Source organism: Haematobia irritans, chromosome 3 (genome assembly GCF_050003625.1).
Source record: "Haematobia irritans isolate KBUSLIRL chromosome 3, ASM5000362v1, whole genome shotgun sequence".
NCBI classification, from domain to species: domain Eukaryota; kingdom Metazoa; phylum Arthropoda; class Insecta; order Diptera; family Muscidae; genus Haematobia; species Haematobia irritans.
The window spans coordinates 125,269,462-125,295,492 of record NC_134399.1 but is presented as its reverse complement, the minus strand read 5'-3'; the positions used below and the strand labels follow the sequence as shown (position 1 = coordinate 125,295,492).

At 30.5% G+C, this 26,031-nt stretch overlaps 1 protein-coding gene across 6 annotated transcripts in view; it reads left to right on the top strand.

Annotated features, from left to right (window-relative positions):
• The window catches only part of OtopLb (Otopetrin-like b), a 47,969-nt gene extending 25,573 nt beyond the window's left edge, over nt 1–22,396 (top strand). For 4 of the 6 annotated variants that reach the window (XM_075298834.1, XM_075298836.1, XM_075298835.1 and 1 more), the window contains 7 exons: nt 10,974–11,396; nt 11,507–11,614; nt 16,763–16,980; nt 17,044–17,657; nt 17,727–18,072; nt 21,665–21,763; nt 21,826–22,396. In XM_075298834.1, the coding sequence (XP_075154949.1) occupies nt 10,974–11,396; nt 11,507–11,614; nt 16,763–16,980; nt 17,044–17,657; nt 17,727–18,072; nt 21,665–21,763; nt 21,826–22,244 (2,227 nt within the window). In that variant the 3' untranslated portion in view covers nt 22,245–22,396. The remainder of the gene's footprint in view (nt 1–10,973; nt 11,397–11,506; nt 11,615–16,762; nt 16,981–17,043; nt 17,658–17,726; nt 18,073–21,664; nt 21,764–21,825) is intronic. The other 2 variants (XM_075298837.1, XM_075298839.1) reach the window with 2 other exon arrangements.
• The last annotated feature ends 3,635 nt before the right edge of the window (nt 22,397–26,031 follow it).

Here is a 26,031-nt window from a genome sequence, read left to right as displayed (position 1 = left end):
GACAAAATGTTCTATAGAAATAAAATTTTGACACAATTTTCTAAAGAAATAAAATTTTAACAAAATGGTCTATAAAATTAAATTTTAACAAAATTTTCTATAGAAATAAAATTTTGAGAAAATATTCTACAGAAATAAAATTTTGAAAAAAAATGTTCTATAGAAATAAAATTTTGACACAATTTTCTAAAGAAATAAAATTTTAACAAAATGGTCTATAAAATTAAATTTTAACAAATTTTTCTATAGAAATAAAATTGTGACAAAATTTTCTATAGAAATAAAATTTTGAGAAAATATTCTATAGAAATAAAATTTAAAAAAAAAATGTTCTACAGAAATAAAATTTTGACAAAATTTTCTATAGAAATAAAAATTTTGAGAAAATATTGTATAGAAATAAAATTTTGAAAACAGTGTTCTATAGAAATAAAATTTTAACAATATTTTCTAAAGAAATAAAATTTTAACAATATTTTCTATAGAAATAAAATTTTGACAAAATTTTCTATAGAAATGAATTTTTGGCAAAATTTTCTATACAAATAAAATTTTGCAAAAATTTTAACAAAGTTTTCTATTGAAATAAAATTTTGACAAAATATTCTATACAAATAAAATTAAAAAAAAAAAAAAACAAGTATATACAGCCGTAAGTTCGGCCAGGCCGAATCTTATGTACCCTCCACCATGGATTGCGTAGAAACTTCTACGAAAGATTGTCATCCACAATCGAATTAATTGGGTTGTGGTATCTTAAAACTTCTTAACATCGTTTTCTAAATTGTGAGTTAGTCCATACGTGGTATATATTAGACAAAAAAGTTATGTATAGTTAAGTCTACAAATAATTACGAATCGATATGGACTTTTTGCACGGTACGTAGAGAGCCAGAATTGAAATATGGGGGTCGCTTATATGAGGGCTATATACAATTATGAACTTGATATGGACCAATTTTTGTGTGATTGGAAATCGCTTTATTTTGCTCTTCCAAGGGGCTCTGGAGGTCAAATCTGGGGATCGGTTTATATGAGGGCTATATATAATTATGGACCGATGTGGACCAATTTTTGCATGGTTGTTAGAGACCATATACTAACACCATGTACCAAATTTCAGCCGGATCGGATGAAATTTGCTTCTCTTAGAGGGTCTGAAAGCCAAATTTGGGGGTCCGTTTATATGGGGGCTATATATAATTATGGACCGATGTGGACCAATTTCTGCATGGTTGTTAGAGACCATATACTAACACAATGTACCAAATTTCAGCCAGATCGGATGAAATTTGCTTCTCTTAGAGGGTCTGAAAGACAAATTTGGGGGTCCGTTTATATGGGGGCTATATATAATTATGGACCGATGTCAACCAATTTTTGCATGGTTGTTAGAGACCATATACTAACACCATGTACCAAATTTCAGCCGGATCGGATGAAATTTGCTTCTCTTAGAGGCCTCGCAAGCCAAATCGGGGGATCGGTTTATATGGGGGCTATATATAATTATGAACCGATGTGGACCAATTTTAGCGTGGTTGTTAGAGACCGTATACTGACACCATGTACCAAATTTCAGCCGGATCGGATGAAATTTGCTTCTCCTAGAGGCCTCGCAAGCCAAATCGGGGGATCGGTTTATATGGGGGCTATATATAATTATGAACCGATTTGGACCAATTTTTGCATGGTTGTTAGAGACCATATACTAACACCATGTACCAAATTTCAGCCGGATCGGATGAAATTTGCTTCTCTTAGAGGCCTCGCAAGCCAAATTTGGGGGTCCGTTTATATGGGGGCTAACGTAAAAGTGGACCCATATGGCCCATTTGCAATACCATCCGACCTACATCAATAACAACTACTTGTGCCAAGTTTCAAGTCGATAGCTTGTTTCGTTCGGAAGTTAGCGTGATTTCAACAGACGGATGGACGGACGGACGGACGGACATGCTCAGATCGACTCAGAATTTCACCACGACCCAGAATATATATACTTTATGGGGTCTTAGAGCAATATTTCGATGTGTTACAAACGGAATGACAAAGTTAATATACCCCCCATCATATGGTGGAGGGTATAAAAATGTTTACAAAATTTTCTATAGAAATAAAATTTTGGCAAATTTTTCTATAAACATAAAATTTTGACAAAATTTTCTATAGAAATAAAATTTTGACACAATTTTCTAAAGATATAAAATTTTAACAAAATTTTCTATAAAATTAAATTTTAACAAAATTTTCTATAGAAATAAAATTTTAACAAAATTTTCTAAAGAAATAAAATTTTAACAAAATTTTCTATAAAATTAAATTTTAACAAAATTTTCTATAGAAATAAAATTTTGAGAAAATATTCTATACACAGAAAAAAATTTCACGAAAATTTTTCCAATTAAAATTTTAATTGAGTTTTAAAAAATATTCAATTAAAAATGTAATTGATTCAACAAATTTTTTAATTGAAACAAAAATCAATCACAAAAATTAATTTTGTTGGTAAGTGCTTAAGATCAATTTCAATCAATTTTTGTGAGATTTAACCCATTTCCTTGGTTTAAACATTTCCCCATATTTTCTTTTATTTGCATTGTATTCCGCCCCAGGGCGTTTAAATTTTAGGTCTAGAAAATTTCCAGTAATGTAAACAATTTTGTCAAAATCATTTCAGATTTAAATATATTTTATATGGGAATATAAAAAATGTTGATGTACAAAATGATGAAGGGTTTAATATAGTCAGCCCGCTCGTCTTTAGTGTTTCCTTACTTATTTGTAATGGAAATCAAAAAATCGAATTTTTAATTTTGATAAATAATTTTATAGAAATAGAGAATTTTTTCCAAAGAAATTTACAGCATTGAAATGTTTAAATATTATTTTGAAACCCCACAATTTATTTATAACAAAAAACTCTTTTGTATACGTTGCCTGATATACAATACGTTGTCTATCACGAGTTGTACTCTTTAATAATTTTAAACTGAATCAATTTTTTAGTTCCAGCTAAATTTTCTTAATAGAATGGCCTTTATCAAACAAAATATATTCTCTGATATCAAAAGCATTCCTGCTCACTGCGCCGCCCTACTACGGTTCAACTCCACCATTTTATTTTAAATAAAATTGTTGGTCAATTTCATCGTTCACTTTAAATCCCTCTTTGTTTGTTCATCAGCCATCAATCAATGATTACGAATTTATTTAGCACCTGCCATTGTGTGTCTCTTGTTATTTGTTTATTTCAACGCATGATATTTAAATAAAAATGACAAAAATAGTTTTGGAAAAGCTTATAAATATTTTTGCAACTTAATATTATTGAAAGAAATAAATATTTTTATAAGTTAATCGAAACGAAATGCATTTACATGACATCTTAGCGAGAGACATACAAAGCTATTGCTTTCCTAGTTAGGGGTTTTCTTCAGAAATAAGAACGAAAAAGTATACAGGGTGGCTGATAAGTATTGTAACCAACATCAGGTTACTATCATTTCTAAACCGCTCGTCTCTCATTGTAGTTCATTTTATTGTTTACAAGCTTATAAAAGCATTTTGATGTATTGCATTCTTAACCCTATGGACAATTGGTATAAATTGCCACCGACGGACCTTTCGTAGGACTGGTATCGATGCTACCAGTTTATCACAATCTTAAAATTTCCATATAATTTATATACTCTCTAGTTGCTTAGATACAATTATTGAAATAATCTATTTTTCAATATACATATCGGTGTCTACATTCCAAAGTGAATTTTACAGGAAACAAGTTTTGTTTTTTGAAATTTCTCAAATCCCGTATAAGATAGAAATTCCCTTATTTTCGGTCTTAAAATCATATTTTTTATAATTTTTTTTTAGTATGTACGAACTCAAAATAATGATAATAGAACATGGCTAAAAATGACTTAGACCACTTTAGACCGAACAAAGCTTTTTGCCCTTTTTGGATTGGACATTTTTTAAAACTTTATACACAGGCTAAGTACAATATTAACCATAACTTTTGATAGAAATGTCCAATTCCAATTCGATCTTTTGACAGGATGCAATTCACATCAATCCGAACAAAAACAGCGAACTCCATCAAAGCATGCTGAGTCGACTTAGCGTACTCAGGAATGAGGGCATCGATATATCCCAATGCGATTCGAATGCTCAAAACAGGTTCCAATATTAATTTCTGGCTATGGGGTGGTCCTGTTAATGTGTACCAGGACGTGTCCCTGGAAATGAGACCAAGTCATGTGTAAATTTACTCCGTCAATAACAAACTCATATTAAAATGACCAGTCTCTTCCATAAGTCTCGGGGTTTTTCCATTTCCCATAGGGAACATTGTTCGTGATGGAGTTAAAACGTGATGTTGTGATTGCGTTATATTTCACTGAAAAAGTATTTTGTGAAAATTTTATTTCTATAGAAAGTTTTGTAAAAATTTTATTGACATAGAAAATTTTGTCAACATTTTATTTATATAGAAAATTTTGTCAAAATTTTAGTTCTATAGAAAATTTTGTTAAAATTTTATTACTATGGAAAATTTTGTCAAAATTTTATTTCTATAGAAAATTTTGTCAAAATTTTATTTCTATAGAAAATTTTGTCAAAATTTTATTTCTATAGAATATTTTGTCAAAATTTTATTTCTATAGACAATTTTTTCTATGGGAATTTTTTTTCAAAATTTTATTGCTATGGAAAATTTTGTCAAAATTGTATTTCTATCGCAAATTTTGTCAAAATTTTATTTCTATAGAAAATTTTGTCAATATTTTATTTTTATAGAAAATTTTGTCAAAATTTTATTTCTTAGAAAATTTTTGTAAAATTTTATTTCTATAGAAAATTTTGTCTAAATTTTATTTCTATAGATAATTTTGTCAAAATTTTATTTCTATAAAAATTTGTCAAAGTTTTGTTTTTATAGCAAATTTTATGAAAATTTTATTTTTATAGAAAATTTTGTCAAAATTTTATTTCTATAAAAAATGTTGTCAAAATTTTATTTCTATAGAAAAATTTTCACAATTTTATTTCTAGAAAATTTTGTCAAAATTTTATTTCTATAGAAAATTTTTCAAAATTTTATTTCTATAGAAAATTTTTCAAAATTTTATTTCTATAGAAAATGTTCTCAAAATTTTATTTTTATAGAAAATGTAGTCAAAATTTTATTTCTATAGAAAAATTTTGTCAAAAGTTTATTTCCATAGAAAATTTTGTGAAAATTTTCTTTCTATAGAAAATTTTGTCAAAATTTTATTTCTATAGAAAATTTTGTCAAAATTTTATTTCTATAGACAATTTTGTCAAAATTTTATTTCTATAAAAATTTTTTCAAAGTTTTGTTTTTATAGCAAATTTTATGAAAATTTTATTTTTATAGAAAAATTTGCCAAAATTATTTCTATAAAAAATTTTGTCAAAATTTTATTTCTATTGGAAATTTACTCAAAATTTTATTTCTATAGAAAATGTTGTCAAAATTTTATTTCTATAGAACATGTTGTTAAATTTTTTTTTCTATAGAAAAATTTTCAAAATTTTATTTCTATAAAAAATTTTGGCAAAAGTTTATTTCCATAGAAAATTTTGTCAAAATTTTAATTTTGTAAAAATTTTTGTTAAAATTTTGTTTAAAATTTGGAAAAAATCTTAAAAATAAAATAAAAATTGCAAAAATAGGAAATGGTTTTCAATTCTCTATTTTAAAGGATTGTTGCATTACATATCAGTCACCTTGTATACTCATTATGGTTATGGAAAAAAATTGTCAAAATTCTTTTAATTGTTCTTGTTTGGGTATAGAGCAATAAGAAATCGACAACCTTTAGAGGGTGGTTTCATAATTAAAATTAATTGAAATGATTAGATAAGGTTTACACAAAACTTACAAACGATATGATAATTATCTTCTATAAAATGAAAGTGTATGTGTGTGTCTGTCTGCCTTTCAACGAGCATGTGTGCGAAAGTGTTTAAAGGAATTAACATATCATTAAGAGAATTAGAAATGTTTAACCCCTTGTACAACAAATAGATGGTTACGTCAGTCTTGAAATTGAAAAGTGCTGAACTTCTTAAATTGGTTTCTTGAATAGTGAACTTATGGATTATAAGTATATTCTAAGTAAGTTAAATGAAATTTTGTGAAACACAGAAGAATATTTGCCAAAATTTCGTTACTATAGAATAGAATATTTTGTTCATTACTATAGAAAATTTGGTCAAAATTTTATTTCTATAGAAATTTTTGTCAAAATTTTATTTCTATACAAAATTTTGCCAAAAATTTATTTCTATAGAAAATTTTGTCAAAATTTCACTTCTATAGAAAATTTTGTGTAAATTTTATTTTTATAGAAAATTTGGTAAAAATTTTATTTCTATAGAAAATTTTGTCAAAATTTTATTTCTATAGAAAATTTTGTCAACATTTTATTTCTATAGAAAATTTTGTCAACTTTATTTCTATAGAAAATTTTGTCTACATTTTATTTCTATAGAACATTTTTTCAAACTATAAGACTTTTTTGCAAACTTTTATTCCTATAGAAAATTTTTTGTCAAAATTTTATTTCTATAGAAAACTTTGTCAAACTTTTCTTCTATAGAAAATTTTGTCAACATTTTATTTTTACGGAACATTTTGTTAAAATTTTATTTCTATAGAAAATTTTGTCAAAATTTTATTTCTATAGAAAATTTTTGTCAAAATTCTATTTCGATAGAAAGTTTTGTCAAAATTTTATTTTGACAAAGAAAACTTTGTAAAAATTTTATTTCTATAGAAGCTTTTGTCAAAATTTAAATTGTATAGAAAATTTTGTCAAGATTTCATTTCTATAGAAAATTTTGTTAAAATTTTATTTCTCTAGAAAATTTTGTCAAAATTTTATTTTTATAGAAGATTTTATTTCTATAGACAGTTTTGATTTCTATAGACAATTTTGTCAAAATTTTATTTCTATAGAAAATTTTGTCAAATTTTTATTTCTATAGAAAATTTTGTTATAATTTTATTTCTATAAAAAATGTTGTCAACATTTTATTTCTATAGGAAATTTGGTCAAAATTTTATTTCTATAGCAAATGGTGTCAAACTATTATTTCTACAGAAAATTTTGTCTATATTTTATTTCTATAGAAAATTTTGTCAACTTTATTTCTATAGAAAATTTTTTAAAACTTTTATTTCTATAACTTTGTCAAACTTTTTTTCTATAGAAAATTGTGTCAAAATTTTATTTCTATAGAAAATTTTATTTCTATAGAAAATTTTGTCAAAATTTTATTTCTATACAAAATTTTGTCAAAATTTTATTTCTATACAAAATTTTGTCAAAATTTTTTTCTATACAAAATTTTGTCAAAATTTTATTTCTATACAAAATTTTGTCAAAACTTTATTTCTAAAGAAAATTTGGTCAAAATTTTATTTCTATAGCAAATGGTGTCAAAATATTATTTCTACAGAAAATTTTGTCTACATTTATAGAAAATTTTGTCAACTTTATTTCTATAGAAAACTTTGTCTACATTTTATTTCTATAGAAAATTTTTTCAAACTTTTATTTCTATAAGATTTTTTTGCAAACTTTTATTCCTATAGAAAATTTTTTGTCAAAATTTTATTTCTATAGAAAACTTTGTCAAACTTTTTTTCTATAGAAAATTTTGCCAAAATTTTATTTTTACGGAAAATTTTGTCACAATTTTATTTCTATAGAAAAATTCTATCAAAATTTTATTTCTATAGAAAATTTTTATCAAAATTCTATTTTGATAGAAATTTTTGTCAAAATTTTATTTCAATAGAAAATTTTGTAAAATTTAAATTGTATAGAAAATTTTTTCACGATTTCACTTCTATAGAAAATTTTATTAAAAGTTTTTTCTATAGAAAATTTTGTTAAAATTTTATTTCTCTAGAAAATTTTGTCAAAATTTTATTTTAATAGAAGATTTTATTTCTATAGACAGTTTTGATTTCGATAGAAAATTTTCTATAGAAAATTTTGTCAAATTTTTATTTCTATAGAAAATTTTGTTATAATTTTATTTCTATAGAAAATGTTGTCAAAATTTTATTTCTATAGGAAATTTGTGCAAATTTTTATTTCAATAGGAATTTTTTGCAAACTTTTATTTCTATAGGAAATTTGTGCAAAATTTTATTTCTATAGAAAATTTTTTCAAAACTTTATGTCTATAGAAAATTTTGTCAAAATTTTATTTCTATAGCAAATGGTGTCAAAATATTATTTCTACAGAAAATTTTGTCTACATTTTATTTCTATAGAAAATTTTGTCAACTTTATTTCTATAGAAAATTTTGTCTACATTTTATTTCTATAGAAAATTTTTTCAAACTTTTATTTCTATACGATTTTTTTGCAAACTTTTAATCCTATAGAAATTTTTTTGTCAAAATTTTATTTCTATAGAAAACTTTGTCAAACTTTTTCTATTAACAATTTTGTCAAAATTTTATTTTTACGGAAAATTTTATTTCTATAGAAAATATTGTCAAAATTTTATTTCTATAGAAAATTTTGTCAAAATTTTATTTCCATAAAAAATGTTGTCAAACATTTATTTCTATAGAAAAATTTTATCAAAATTTTATTTCTATAGAAAATTTTTGTCAAAATTCTCTTTTGATAGAAAGTTTTGTCAAAATTTTATTTCTATAGAAAATGTTGTCAAAATTTTATTTCTATAGAAAATTTTGCAAAATTTAAATTGTATAGAAAATTTTGTCAAGATTTCATTTCTATAGAAAATTTTATTAAAAGTTTTTTCTATAGAAAATTTTGTTAAAATTTTATTTCTCTAGAAAATTTTGTCAAAATTTTATTTTTATAGAAGATTTTATTTATATAGACAGTTTTGATTTCTATAGAAAATTTTGTCAAAATTTTATTTCTATAGAAAATTTTGTCAAATTTTTATTTCTATAGAAAATTTTGTTATAATTATATTTCTATAGAAAATTTTGTCAAAATTTTATTTCTATAGGAAATTTGTGCAAACTTTTATTTCTATAGGAATTTTTTGCAAACTTTTATCCCTATAAAAAATTTTGTCAAAATTTTATTTCTATAGAAAATTTTGTCAAAATTTTATTTCTACAGAAAATTTTGTCACAATTTTATTTTTGTAGATTTTATAGAATTCCATAGAAATTTTTGTCAAGATTTTGCTTTCATTTAAAATTTTATTAAAAGTTTTTTTCAATAGAAAAATTTCTTAAAATTTTATAGAATAGAAAAAATAGAAAATTTTGTGTAAATTTTATTTTTATAGAAAATTTTGTGTAAATTTTATTTTTATAGAAAATTTTGTCAAAACTTATTTATAATTTTGTCTACATTTTATTTCTATAGAAAATGTTGTCAACTTTATTCCTATAGAAAATTTTGCCTACATTTTATTTCTATAGAAAATTTTTTCAAACTTTTATTTCCATAAAAAATTTTGTCAAAAATTTATTTCTATAGAAAATTATTGTCAAAATTCTATTTCGATAGAAAGTTTTGTCAAAATTTTATTTCTATAGAAAATTTTGTCAAAATTTTATTTCTATAGAAAATGTTGCCAAAATTTTATTTCTATAGAATATTTTGTCTAAATTTTATTTCTATAGAAAATGTTGTCAAAATTTAAATTGTATAGAAAATTTTGTCAAGATTTCATTTCTATAGAAAATTTTATTAAAAGTTTTTTCTATAGAAAATTTTGTTAAAATTTTATTTCTCTAGAAAATTTTGTCAAAATTTTATTTTTATAGAAGATTTTATTTCTATAGACAGTTTTGATTTCTATAGAAAATTTTGTCAATATTTTATTTCTATAGAAAATTTTGTCAAAATTTTATTTCTATAGAAATTTTTGTTAAAATTTTATTTCTACAGAAATTTTGTCACAATTTTTTTTAATATAAGAGTTTGTCAAAATTTAAATTCCATAGAAATTTTTGTCAAGATTTCACTTTCATTGAAAATTTTATTAAAAGTTTTTTCAATAGAAAAATTTGTCAAAATTCTATTTCTATAGAAAATTTTGTCAAAATTTTATTTGTAATGAAAATGTAAAAATAGGACTAAACTGCAATATTAAATTAATTTTTACGTTTCCCCAAAACGTATTAAGGTAATTATACGTACTTGAACTTAAAAAAAAAACTTTGAACTAAATATAGGCTCCAATAACACAATGGTATCACATCTAATTGAATGATAATCCTCTTTTGCAATAGAAAAACGATTCCCATTGGGAGGAATCAACTAAATGTGGTCGAATATAAAATTAAAAATCAATCAACTCACATCACAAGTGTGGGCACCATTGAATACAATCAATCAAATTTGAAACATGAACTCCAGCAGAATTCAATACAAGCAAACCTAAAGAGATATGTAATTTAAAGAATTCCATAAAAATTGCAAATTAGTTTTTGGCTAAACTTTAAACGTAACGGTATGATATTGTGGAAATTTAAAAAAAAAAAAAACTAAGCAAAAAAAATGAATACAATAATAAGAAAAAATTAAAAATATTATTAATATATTAAAATAAAAAAAACATTTCTACTAAATTAAATACAATGTAGCAAAAGTGTTTAAAATATATGCATAATATTATCAATGAAGTGTTTATATAAAAATAAAACTGTCTTAAAGAAAATAAGAATATAACGCAAAATTAAAAAAAAAATCTAGTGTGAAAAAAAAACAAACACAGATTTATATTTTAAAAATATAAAATTAATTGAAAGTTCAAAGAAATAAACATAAAATAAACAAACTTATAATTAAAAAAAAGATTGATAAACTAATGCTAACCATAACCTCAAATTATATAACCTCATAAAACGAGTGCCTTTCTAACCTATTTGTTGTTTTTTTTTCTGTTCTATCTTTTTTGTTTGTATTCTCATATTCACCTTACAGTAGTCAAATCTCACAAAGTGACAGTGGTGAATTTATCACCATTAAAGCACCGAAAAAATCCGCATCATTCTCTAAACTACCACCACCGTCACCGAATTCACCATCACCTCCATCCACACCTATTGTACGTTACGCACGAAGTCCTTGTGATTCATGTGGTCATCATAATATACCCATTATGACACATCCCATATCGCCTCTGGCCAAATCTCAGACAAATCTAGAATTAATGGAAGTAAATAATGCTCGACAAGCTTTGCTGCCTATGAGTGAGGAAATGCACAGAGATGAATCTTCATACTCATTAGCCGTACCACAAACATTACAAGTCTCGAGACGACCTTCAGTTTTGCTGCAAGAGATTTTGGGTGGACGTAAAGATCACGGAGGTGTATTTGGGCGTAAAAAATCTGCACATGCGGGGTTTGTGTTTTTTCTTTTTGTACATTTGCACTTGTATATATTCGATTTTATGTCAATTTCCAAATTTCTTATATGAAAGTTTTCTGAAATGTTTCCTTATTCAATTACAGTAACATCAATGGAACCGTGACGGGTAGTACAATAACCATCCAAGGTGATAATGGAGCCAAAAGTTTTCAAGCCAAACAATCGAAAGTGAAAAATCGACGACAAGGAAAGTAAGTTCATGAACCATTACTTATTTGTAAATCACTATTTTAGGTATCAAATTGGCAGCGAAGGAGGAGAGAGACATTGAGAGATTTTACTCAGCCTAGCTGATAAGAAACCATTAATTCAGCATGGCTATATAAGGATTTCTTAAGTCAGTATGGCTGAATAAGGAAGACTTTAATTCAGCCTCGTTGATTAAGGTTTTCTATAGAAAAACTTTAATTCAGCCAAGCTGAATAACTATGGCTGAGTAAGGTTTTCTATAAAGAAATCTTTAATTAAGCGTGGCAGAATAAGGGTTTCTATAGGAATGACTGAATAAGGATTTCTATAGGAAAGCTTTAATTCAGCTGGGCTAAATAAGGATTTCTATAGGAAATCTTTAATTAGTATGGGTGAGTAAGGTTTTCTATAAAAAAAAATTAATTCTGCCTAGCTGAATAAAGTTTTCTATAGGAAAACATTAATTCAGCATGGGTGAATAAGGATTTCTATAGGAAAACATTAATTCAGCATGGGTGAATAAGGATTTCTATAGGAAAGCTTTAATTCAGCCGGACTAAATAAGGATTCCATGGGAAATCTGTAATTCAGTATGGCAAAGTAAGGTTTTCTATAGGAAAACTTCAATTCTGCCTACCTGTATAAGGTTTTCTATAGCCAAACTTTAATTCGTCGAAGCTGAATAAGGATTTCTATAGGAAAACTTTAATTCAGCCTGGATAAATAAGGAATTCCATGGGAAATTTTAAATTCAGTATGGCTGAGTAAGGTTTTCTACAGGAAAGCTTTAATTCTGCCTACCTGTATAAGGTTTTCTATAGGCAAACTTTAATTCGTCGGAGCTGAATAAGGATGTCTATAAGACAATTTAAATTCAGTATGGCTAAGTGAAGATTTCTATAGGAAAGCTTCAATTCTGCCTACCTGTATAAGATTTTCTATAGGCAAACTTCAATTCGTCGGAGCTGAATAAGGATTTCTGTAGGAAAGCTTTAATTCAGCCGGGCTAAATAAGGAATTCCATGGGAAATCTGTAATTCAGTATGGCAAAGTAAGGTTTTCTATAGGAAAACTTCAATTCTGCCTACCTGTATAAGGTTTTCTATAGCCAAACTTTAATTCGTCGAAGATGAATAAGGATTTCTATAGGAAAACTTTAATTCAGTATGGCTAAATAAGGAATTCCATGGGAAATCTGTAATTCAGTATGGCAAAGTAAGGTTTTCTACAGGAAAGCTTTAATTCTGCTTACCTGTATAAGGTTTCGTCGGAGCTTTAATTCGTCGGAGCTGAATAAGGATCATAAACGTAGGAAGGCCTCTGGGGAGGGGGCTTAGACCCCCCCAGAAAAATTTTAGCCCCCCCCAGAATGTGAAAACCTATTTACGATTTTACATTTTTATAAAAATTAAACAAGTATATACTCGTACAACGCACAAAGTTCCACTAAAGACTTTCATGCCCAATCGAATTACTTGGGTTGTGGTAGAAGTCTGATATTTATGAAATAAAGTTGTGGTTGTACTTATGATTTAGTTGAATAAAAAATAGTAATTGATATAAAACTATTCTTTCATAAATTAATATCTTAATAATGCTACAAAAAAGCGTCGCCAAAAAAGAAGTGAAAATGTTCTTTTTGGGTTTGGATGTGGTACAAAATTGGCGGAGAAGCGATGAATGTAATATGAACTTGTCATAGAACGAATGTCCACCGTTTCAACAACCGTTGCAATGAATTTGCATCACTTCTTAAGGTGTGATCCGAATTCAGTGTTTTGAATGTGAATTAAAAATTTTGTGATATTTTCCCAAATAAATAATTTTTATACTTTTTGAAAACGTTTCCCTCGAATATTTTCAAATGTTATCGATTTTTCTATAATGGATTTAGCATTTTTGTGGCAAAATTTGAATAATTTGTACCATTTTATTTATTCTTACTCTTTTTTTAAACTATTTGAAAAAAGAAAACAAAAAAATTACGCATTAAAATATAAAAAAAATTAAGTAAAAAACTTCCTGTGTAGTTAAAATAGTTAACTTCTTTGTGAAGACATTTTTGGAAGTGCTTTTAAAGTTGTACCTTTAGAACAACTCCCAATTTTTTGCTGGGAAAAGTGTGGAACTAACCTACGGGAAATGGATCAACCACAGAACTGGTACAGGACTAGTCCCTGGTGTGTATGGACCAGTCCCAGTTCTGATCAAAACGTATGGAAGGGACCGTCCACTTTAACATGGGTTTGTCATTGACGGAGTAAACTTACATTTTCGCACGCGTCTTGGACTCATCCCAAAGGACACGTCCTGGGACAATTTAGCAGGAGCAACCCATAAACAGGTCCTCAGGAACCAGTCTCGGACAAACTCTTAGAAATCTCTTTCCTAATCGAACCCGAAATGAAAAAACTTTTGAAATATGTCGAAGAAAAGGTTATTCTGATAATTTTATTTCACTAAATGTGAAAATTGCAACTAACTGGAGCACAGGTACCAGTTCTGTGATAGGTCTGTCAGTGGCAATTTGCACCAATTTCCCCGTAAGGCACTTTTAGTTGCTTTATTATAAATTGATTGTCGAGTTATTTTGATGTCTATTTTTTATCCAATTTTATGAAATAAAACATTAGTTGAACCTAGAAGTTCAGTCTATAAAGTTTTTGCTAGGGGGGCTATAGCCCCCCCCTAGGAAAATTGTCTAGCTACGCTAATGATAAGGATGTCTATAGGACATTTTTAATTCAGTATGACTGAGTAAGGTTTTCTATAAAAAAAATTAATTCTGCCCAGCTGAACAAGAATTTCAATAGGAAAGCTTTAATTTAGCCGGGCTAAGTTAAATCTTTTATTCAGTATGGCCGAGTAAAGTTTTTATAAAAAAAATGAATTTGCGTAGCTGAATAAGGTTTTCATAGGACAACTTTAATTCATCGTTGCTGAATAGCGCTGTGGTGTAAGTCGGTATGTCTCAGTGATCGAAAGTCCTCTGCTTATCTGATTATTCCACGGAGTACATAACAAAGCCTGCAATGCATCTAAGACTACACACAAAGAAAATTTCATTAAAATTGAGCCAACGAAAATTTTTCATTGATACAACGAAACATTTTCATTAAGACAATGAAAATATTCGTTAATAGTACGAAACGTTTCGTTGACTAACAGAAAATTCGTTACAATAACGAAAAATTTCGTTATATCAATGAATTTGTTTCATTGGCTCAATTTTAATGACACATTTCATTAATATAACGAAACTTTTTCTACCAGTGTAGATATGCGATAGGTATTAGTTCGCGGGACGTTGCTATGAATTTTCGTAACATGTGACATGTCCTCCGTGATCTGGTGGTGAGTCGGGAAGGCCACTTTCCTCCGTTACTATGGGCGTGGTCGGACTTCGAGAACACGATTAACCTTCTATCTTCTCACCCCTTCAGCTACAGTATCCTCATGAGTTCAGACCTGTCTGATATGCTGCCGATCTAGAGGCTCTTTCTTGTAAGGTTGCTTCATAAGTAGCAATTGTGGCGGATGCATTTGCCTGGTCATAGTTAGGTGAAAACTACTCTAGTCTGCCGTGGGAGGTCTCATTCCTTTGTTGCTAGGGGAGGTGGTCGGTCAGGATTAACCTTGTCGCGTCTCACCGATTCAGCTACTCATGAATTCTGTTCGGACCTTCCTGGTATGCCGCCTAATTTAGAGGCTGTTTGTTTTAACGTTGGATCTCGCACCCTTCATTATGAAGATCAGTGATCTGGTTATTAGTCGGGTAGGATTGGCTGTGCAAACGAAATGTTGACACGTGTCATGTGGCCCTCGATTACCGATGAGACACACGTCAGCTACACTGCTATCAATCACTGTTAAGTAGGTATTGAGCGGATACACTTACCTAATCATAGTTGGGCCGAAACTACTATGGTCTGCCGTGGGAGGTCTCGCTCCTCTAATGCGAGGGGGGGTGGTCGGTATGCGAAAACAGGATTAACCTTGTGGCATTTGACCGCTTCAGCTGCAGTACCTTCTTAAATTCTGTTCAGATCTCCCTGATGTACTGCCTGATCTAGAGTCTATCTTTGTAATGCTTGATCTCGCATCCTTCATAATGAAGATTAGTGATCTGGTAGTGAATCCGGTAGTTTTGGATGGGCAAGCGAAAAGTTGACGCGTGTCCTGTTTCATGTGGCCCTCGATTACAGATGAGACACACGTCAGCTACACTACTATCAATCACTGTTAAGTAGGAATTGAGGCACGTGTACTTACCTAATCATAGTTGGGCCGAAACTACTCTAGTCTACAGTGGGAGGTCTCTTTCCTCTGGTGCTAGGGGCGGTAATCGCTCTGCGAAAATACGATTAACCTTGTGGCGTCTCACCGCTTCAACTACACTATTCTCACGAATTCTGTTCGGACCTGCTTGGTATGCTGCCTGACCTAGAGGCTCTTTGTTGTAACGTTGGATCTCGCGCTCTAAATAATAAGATCAGTGTTCTGGTAGTGAGTCGGGTAGGTTTGGCTGAGCAAGCAAAAATTTGACGCGTGTCATGTGGCCGGCAAGCGACTTTAAGACCAAGTTTCTACAGTGGGGTGGATAGACGGCTTCAAAAGGCTGTCGAATATGACCCCGAGATTCTTGTGGTAGTTTGTTGTCGGAATTGTTTCGCCATCGACTCTAACATTCAACTGCCTGAGTAGTTCTGCTCTCTATGTAGTGAATACTGTGGCTGAGGATTTGGGAGCGGAAATTCTCAAATTACTAGTAATGAAATAACAAGTAAAATTAGCAAGGTAGATGTGGGGAGCCACCGTGGGGCAATGGTTAGCATACCCGACCGGTCATGGGTTCAATCTCAGTTTCGACCGAATTCCAAAAAGTTTCTCAATAATGCTGGTGACATTTTTGAGTGTTTCAAAGCTTCCCTAAGTGGTTTCACCGTAATGTGGAAGTAAAGTAGTAAGTAAAAAGTAGGTCCCTACTGTACAATTGCCTGTATGTGATACAATGTCAATCCCTTCAAGAAGGGGCGCAATACAGGAAATGTAGAGATTGAACAGAGCCAAAATGTTTTGTGGTATCCAGATTATGGGTTCATAATAAGTAATTTTCTCGTTCCTATGAAACCTTATTTTCCTCATTTCAGTGATGCTATAAGTGCAGCTCTTTCGGCGACATATTGTAAACTTTTAGTTTTATTGGGAGTTTGTCTACCTATAACAGAAGTTATAACGGAACAGATACCAACCTATGTCTATCAGGGATTCTATGTATATCTTTATGCCTTGAGTATAATATTCATAGTGTTCGTGTATATATCAGCGTTTCGGAATAGGACATTGATCAATGCTCTGAAAAGTTATCGTAAGTATAAGTAAATCTCCAACAAACAAGGACATTCTATATTATATGATTCTTTACTTCCAGATGAAAAGAACAATGTTCTTCTAAAACACAAGGTAACACATTTTGGTAGTTTCTATTTACGTGTGGGAGCCATAGCCTTTGCCATAGGAACCATGGTCTATTCGGGTTTGGAATTTGGTCAGTTCTTTGAGTTAAGTGGTCAACCTGGATGTCGCGACGTCTTTGTAGCTATTACTCCTCTATGTCGCATGATCTTATGCATCGGGCAAGTTCAATTTATATTTTTGAATACCACCTATTTGGATATGGCCCGACACAAAGTATTCTCCCGATTTGGTCTAATGCATATGGTGGCCACCAATTTATGCGAGTGGTTATATGTTTTAGTGGAAGAGACCAAACATGAAATATTCCACATAGGTCATCATGATGTAGATCCTGAACATGACCCAGCATTAAAAGGTGGTCCACATGGTGGCGTGGATTGGTCAGCTGTGAATGCTTCTTTGCATGAGGCAAATCACATAGGACACAATGCCAAAAATAGTACCATTGCGGCAGTAGTTGGTCATGTATTGAAGAATATTACTGCAGCCTCTGTGACTACAACAGAAACTCCTACGGCTTTGGTCCATGGTTGTTCACGTACCACTATTATGGGAGCATTAGTACAGGTAGGTTTGAAGTCTCCAAGCGATTTTGAATTGATTCTATTACATTTATATTCTCCACATTTTTTTTAGAAATTATCACCTTTCCTCTTCCCCTGCACCATTGAATATTCCTTGATTTGTGCTGTAATCCTATATGAAATGTGGAAGACTGTAAAATCTATACCGGATATTGATAAATCACGAAAAAATTCAATAAAACCGGTGCAACAGAAACCCGCCCATCATTTCTCCGTTGATTGTTCTCAATCCCATAAAGGTTTATTTTTCGGTATCCTTATTATTGTGATGACCATCATTTCGATGATCATGTATTTTGTGTTGTATATGCAACCTGGTTATGAATTGATTGCAACCCAGGAGGTTACGCTATGGGAAACAGCCATGTATTTCATGTGCGGAGCTGCTATAGTTACAGGTAAGACTCTGCGACCGCACATAGCAGTGACAATAGTCACGACCAGCTGACTTTAACACATTATAACGTGGTTTTGTCGTAGGTTGAGATAGACCAGTAGTTGTCCAGGATTACCTTTAAGGAACCACAAACCTTAAAATAACAACACACGATTTATGCCTTAATAGGTTAGGTTAGGTGGCAGCCCGATGTATCAGGCTCACTTAGACTATTCAGTCCATTGTTATACCACAGTGGTGAACTTCTCTCTTATCACTGGGTACTGCCCGATTCCATGTTAAGCTCAATGAGAAGGGACCTCCTTTTTATAGCCGATTCCGGACGGCGTTCCACATTGTAGTGAAACCACTTAGAGAAGCTTTGAAACACTCGGAAATGTCACCAGCATTACTGAGGTGGGATAATCCACCGCTGAAAAACTTTATGATGTTCGGTCGAAACAGGAATCGAACCCACGATCTTATATATACAAGGCGGGCATGCTAACCACTGCACCACAGTGGTTCCCTTAATGCCTTAATAGGTTGAACAGTATATATGGCGGATACTCGTTATTGAGGTTCGTCGTTGACTCGGCGATCGTGGAGACGAGTTAGGTAGTTGGTTTGAGTTTCGTTGTTAACTATTTGTTGGTGCGGTTGCCCTTAACTGTCTATTGATACATGATTCGGTTTTGGTGATTCGGGATTGTCGTCGACGATTCGTTGTCGTTGACTGTTCGGTTGATGATTCGGTTATAGTGATTTGGGATTGTCGTTTTCGTTGATATGGTGATTGTTTCGTTGATGCGGTGATCAACGTTGCCACAATGAATTTCTATTTTGGACCAACATTTTTCCAAAATTAGACCAAAGGTCATACCAGCGGACCATATTTCCAAATTAAATTAATATAATTTAAAAGTTAAAATTTTTCCAAAATTTTACTTCCATAAAAAAAGTTGTCAAATTTTTATTTCTATAGAAAATTTCCACAAAATTTTATTTCTATAGAAAATTTCCATAAAATTTTATTTCTATAGAAAATTTTCACAAAATTTTATTTCTATAGAACATTTTGTCAAAATTTTATTTCTATAGAAGATTTTATCTACATTTTATTTCTATAGAAGATTTCGTCAAAATTAGAAAATAATAGAATATGTTGTCAAATTTTTATTTCTATAGAAATTTTAGTCAAAATTGTATTTCTATAGAAAATGTTGACAAAATTTTATTTCTATAGAAATTTTTGTCAAAATTTTATTTCTATAGAAAATTTTCACAAAATTTTATTTCTATAGAAAATTTTCACAAAATTTTATTTCTATAGAAAATTTTCACAAAATTTTATTTCTACAGAAAATTTTCACAAAATTTTATTTCTATACAAAATTTTCACAAAAGTTTATTTCTATAGAAAATTTTCACAAATTTTTATTTCTATAGAAAATGTTGACAAAATTTTATTTCTATAGAAATTTTCACAAAATTTTATTTCTATAGAAAATTTTCACAAAATTTTATTTCGACAGAAAAAAAGTCAAAAGTCATACCAGCGGACCATTTTCCAAATTAAATTAATATAATTTAAAAGTTAAAATTTTTCCAAAATTTTACTTCCATAAAAAAGTTGTCAAATTTTTATTTCTATAGAAATTTTTGACAAAATTTTATTTCTATAGAAAATTTCCACAAATTTTTATTTCTATAGAAAATGTTCACAAAATTTTATTTCTATAGAAAATTTTGTCAAAATTTTATTTCTATAGAAGATTTTGTCTAAATTTTATTTCTATAGAAAATTTTGTTAAAATTTTATTTCTATAGGAGATTTCGTCAACATTTTATTTCTATAGAAATTGTTGTCAAAATTTTATTTCTATAGAAAATTTTCACAAAATTTTATTTTTATAGAAAATGTTGACAAAATTTTATTTCTACAGAAAATTTTCACAAAATTTTATTTCTATTGAAAATTTTCACAAAATTTTATTTCCATAGTAAATTTTCACAAAATTTTATTTCCATAGTAAATTTTCACAAAATTTTATGTCTATAGAATTTTTTGTCAAAATTTTATTTCTATAGAAAATTTTTTCAAAATTTTATTACTATAGAAAATGTTGACAAAATTTTATTTCTAAAGAAAATTTTCACAAAATTTTATTTCTGTAAAAAATTTTCACAAAATTTTATTTCTATACAAAATGTTCACAAAATTTTATTTCTATAGAAAATTTTCACAAACTTTTATTTGTATAGAAAATGTTCACAAAATTGTATTTCTATAGTAAATTTTCACAAAATTTTATGTCTATAGAATTTTTTGTCAAAATTTTATTTCTATAGAAAATTTTTTCAAAATTTTATTACTATAGAAAATTTTGTCAAAATTTTATTTCTATATACAATTTTTACAAAATTTTCTTCCTATTATTATTATTGCACAATTGTGTATCTATACAAAAATTTTGTTTGTTTATTTTGGCAAAATTTTATTACAATAGAAAATTTTGTTTGTTTATTTCTATAGAAATTTTTTTCAAAATTTTATTTCTACAAACAATTTTGCCAAATTTTATTTCTACAGAAAATTTTGTCAAAATTTCATTTCCATAGAAAATTTTGAAAAAATCGATTTGACGAAAAGGACCAAAATCAACCAAATTCCATTTGGTCCGACCATCTGACCAAATTTAAGAATTAATATTTTTTGGACCAATTTTTGTCCGATCGGACTAAAATGGCAACCCTGACGGTAATCGTTGATTGTTTCGTTGATTCGGTGATCGTTGATTTCTAGATGATGACGTTTCGGTGATTCGGTGGTCGCTGATTGCTCGGTGATTCTTCGTTGTTCGGTTATTAAACTTATACTAAAAGACAATACACGAATGTAGGAGCAAGATAATTGTCGACACAATTAGTGCGGAAGCAATCTAAGCACCAACACACCTAGTGCAGAAGCAAGCTAAATGTCGTAGTAGTTAGAGCGGAAGCTAACGAATGCGGAAACAAGCTAATAGCCGAAACAATTAGTGCGGAAGCAAGCTAATAGCCGAAGCAATTAGTGCGGAAGCAAGCGAATGCGTATGGAGGTTAACTCATTTTGATTAGACGTATATATGCCAAAATGACTTGTCCTTCTATTGGAATTCTGCCTACTCACCAAAAAGGCTGCCCTTATAAGTGGGTGCAACAATGATGTGAATGGGAATTATCTTCATAGCGACCAAAACTTAATAAAAATATTGTAGTTAGAAATCACTTTGCCATGTAATTGGCACCACACAGTAGTGAAAACATAGTCGGAGTTAAGTGATAAAGGGTAGGCACAGTGAATCACAGTAAGTAGAGGAGCTGTAAAACGATTATTATACTAATAGCAATAAGTAAGGGTATGAAAATAAAATACGTGTATCTGAGTATCATGTGATAGTGGGAAATAGTGTGTGCGGGCGAAATGTATTTCGAACCGTTACAACACTGAGACCGTTTTCTCAATATCTTGTTATCTCGACAAAACAGCTGACCCCATCCAAAATTTTTACATACACAGCGATTACTAATACACAATAAAGTAAATTTTTTAACTTTTCTGTTTTTTACAGGTATGATCTTAATGCGAGATTTACGATACATCAAGGACACTAGCAACGAGCATCATTCAATGGAATTGGATAACTTGTTGCTTATAGTAGCGCAAACAGGTAAGAATCCATTAAAATAGGCTCTATAAATATAGTACGAGTAATCATTGTCTCCACTTTAGGTGTCTATCTGTATGGCATGTTCAGTATACTGGGAAGCTATTTTTCTAAATGGGATACTGTACCAGATCGTGTCGAAGGTATTATTGCCGAAATGTTTAGCATACTACAAACGTCATTACAGACCATGTTCATTCTGCATGCCAGCCATCGTCGTTGCAAAGGATCGAATCAAGTTCGCAAAAAGCCAGGACGAGAAATTATAACATTCCTTTTGGTGGCAAATATGGCTATATGGTTTATAAATACCTTAATCAAAGGTCGTGCCGTGTTCCGTCAGACGCATATGGAATTCTATGGTGCCTGGGCTTGGACTATTATCACACATGTTTCAATGCCTTTGGCTATATTCTATCGATTCCATTCGACAATATGCCTATTTGAGGTGTGGAAAATCACTTACAAAGCCAAAGCCCATTAAGAGTAGTCATAGCTGTAAAATATTAGGGTACAAATGAAGAAAAAAAAAGAATCGTAGCATTACTATATTATAAATAGTGTAAAATGTTTTATTTTTGTAGATATAAGTTGTTAAATTATTAATAAATTGTAATAATTTGTTATGAACGACAATTGATTCTGAGAGATAAATACAAGCGGCGTACATTTTTCTTTCACGTTACTTATTGGTAACGTCATCAAGTGAAAAACAATCGTACACCAACTGACGAGAAATTGCGTTGTTGAATTATTTACATAGATATATTAAGGGTCTATTTTGAAACAAACAAGCGTCCGCAGTAGTCTTTCAAAAAACAAAGTAATAAGTTCCATCAATTCCACGTTGGCGTTTTCTATGCACACGATTGAGCCGATGGATCCAACCCATCGGCCAGCGACTGCCACATCAGTGTACGTGTTGTTTCGTCCGTTTTTTGTGTTGAAGGAGGTGTATCCCGGGGAGCCTCCTCCATTTTCTTTGTTTCCGAGCCGGCATAGAGGAACCCCCCTGACAATGGTACTGCTCAGTCTGCCGAAGTGCCTACACGGATGAAAAAGACTGTTTTTCATATGTTTGGCTATAAACATTATATGTTCGGAACACAAATTTTTAAACACAATATTTTTGAGTGCAAGCATATAATGTTCATAAACTAGCATAACATGTTTGGGACATATATGTTAATATGTTAGAACATATTATGTTTGGGACATAAACTGTTTGTAAATATAATATGCTTGGATGCAAACATATATTAATTTAGAAATAGCCTATAAACATATATGTGTTTAGTAGCTTGGAGCGCTATTTAACAGGGAGCGATATTGAATTAAGTTGGTGGTTGTTGCTTGTTATTACAAAATTAACATTTTATTTTTCCTTGGGCAATTGATCAGCTACTTCTTTGATCCTTACAAACTGTGTGGTCCGCTGTTCGAATCCCCGTCCGGCAAAAGGTAAAATTAAAATAAAAAAATCATACAATTGAATAATTTCTTTTACAATGTTTGTATTACAGAAAAAGGTGCTAAGAACTAAAAAATCTCGTGGAAGTGAGGAAGATGTGGGGGAATATACAATTGGGCAGAAACAAAATTTTGAGCATTCAGGTCGAAAACCTATGTTGTTAGCACCTATATTACCTGCTTATTTTCATAATTCATTATGATTGTAAATATATAAATAAATAAATAAAATTTTGAGCACAATATTGTTTGGGAGAATTTTTTTAAGCATATAATATTTTTGGGTGCAAAATGCTTCCAAACATATTATATGTTCACATAATAACATATTGTTTTTTTGGAAGACAACATTATTGCATTTGGATGCAAAAATACAAAATGTATGGAACTTAGACTACCCAAACATATATTGTTTAGACCAATATGCTTTCAAACATATTATATATTGGAAGAGATCAAACATATAAATGTTTGGGCAATACCCAAAAATGTATATGCTTGAAGCAAAATATGTTTGGGAGTATATGTTACAGAAGCGATTTTTTGTGAGCGTGTAGAGTTGGTGCACTTCCGGAATTGATCCCGAAGTCATGCTGAGGCAGGATGCTGTACCAACGATAGCAGCAGTGAGTCGTCATACTAAGCGACATCTCTCTCACAACAATATTCTGCGCCGCAGCATCCAACGCCCAACGACATCAGCCGTGGGCCGTCATACTAAGCAAAGTCTCTCGCACAACAATATTCTCTGCCGCAGTATCTAACACCCAATATTGTTGTACCGGTTCCAGAAAGTGCATCATTTAAGCAAATTAATTGAAAGGGCTCCTAGGTAAGATTGGAAAGGAATCATAGTCGCAGCGATCCAAGAGACGAAGCTGAATGACATCTAAAGCTTGTTCCATTATTATGGATACAATATACTAAGACCACCTGTGCCAGACACTAGTGACCCCTACGTGGAATGTATGGGGGTAGCTGCCAAGTCTGGGGCTGCCGATATAGAGATATAGAATGTGAACATACCGCCGGTTGTGCTCCAGGTCCACACATTGAGTGAATATAGTGTGGGCATAACCGATAGGTGCTAGGAGACTTCAATGTCCACCATGAACTTTCGCATTCTCTAAGTAATGAACAGAGAGGCTTAGCTTTGGTACAGCAGAAAGATGACTCCAAATTCTGCATGATGAAGATGCCTCCACGAATTATGAGTGCAACAGTTCGCCAGATATATATTTTTATCGTCTGATAAATAAAATTTCCCGGCAAGCAGTCATAATTCTCACCACCTCCCCATAATTCTCTCCAATGACTAACCCTTCGATTTCGTAACCTCTGAACGCCGAAAGTTTATCAACCAAAAGACTGGAAAGGCTTCAGAGGGTACACAAATCGGGAAACCATCAACGCAGCAGCCGCTCGCTTCATATCTGCTGGTCGAATTTCCCAAATGAGGCCCAACTTCCCAGCAGAAGCGACAAGTCCCGCAGACGAGCGTGGTGAACGTCGTCGTGCTAATCAGGAAAGAATCAGGGAACTGAATCTAAAGCTTAGTAAGATAGTCGACGAGCACAGGCGGAACATATTGTTTGAACACCTTAAGCATGCGCAAGAACAAGTAACTTCCCTGCCAGCATTTCAAAGTTCCATTTCATCCTCATCGCTACCACAGACTCGTAAATGTCACCACAACCATCGCGAACTGTGATGGGGGAAGCATATCAAAAAGTACAAAATGTACATGAAAGTATTTTGCCATCACTACTGTTAGAAGAGCCATTTAATTTTTTTTTTTGAAACGCCAAGCGCAACCAGCTTGTTATATTTTATATAAATAAAAACGAAAATAAAGTTCTGAAAACATAGATATTACGCTTAAAATTGTAAAAGGTATATGGTGAACAATTTTCGACTTTCCAAATAGAATAAAGTGATCGTTTTTCAAATATTTTTCCAGGCATGCTGTCTCCATCCAAAATAAAATAACTGGCTGATAGACGCTGCAATATGTAACTTGCTACATAAAACTCAACATCATTCTTTTATTAATGCAAAAAAATTATGTTAAATGTGATGAGATAAACCGAAAAATGTTATATTTATAAGAAATTATAAATGTTTAATCAAATCAATAAACATCTACACAATCGTGTTTTACTTGACCACAATGATTCTTCTACAATTACCTTAAAATGCACTTTTTCTGATAGTTTGCAGGGGTTCTTATTGGCGTCCTTCGAAATTGATCTAAATAGGCACCTAATAATTGCACTGATGAGAAACTTTTTCGTGGTACAACTTTTCAATAGTGACGGCGCTTTTCCGACGAGTTTTTGATGTCGTATATGATTGTTTTCGACGTAGTGGGGATTCACACAAGCGCCCCCAAATTCAAAAAATGTTGGCAGGGTTGTGGTCATCAGTAAGAGCCCTCTCAAACCCCCAAGGGATGATGGGATTTTAGTCACCTTTGGCGACATAACGGTGACTGATCCGAAGAGGTACGCGCGATTTATCAACCGACAATTTGACGAGCATCCCGAGAGTGGTGGGATGCTCGACATAGCCGAACTTACAAATGTCATCAACAACAAGAAACCAACTAAGGCGCTGGGCCTAGACAGAATATCTATGCTCATGCTGAAGCATTTGGGATTTTGCAACCGACAACTTAACGAGCATCCCGAGAGTGGTTGGATGCTCGACATAGCCGAACTTACAAATGTCATCAACAACAAGAAACCAACCAAGGCGCTGGGCCTAGACAGAATATATATGCTCATGCTGAAGCATCTGGG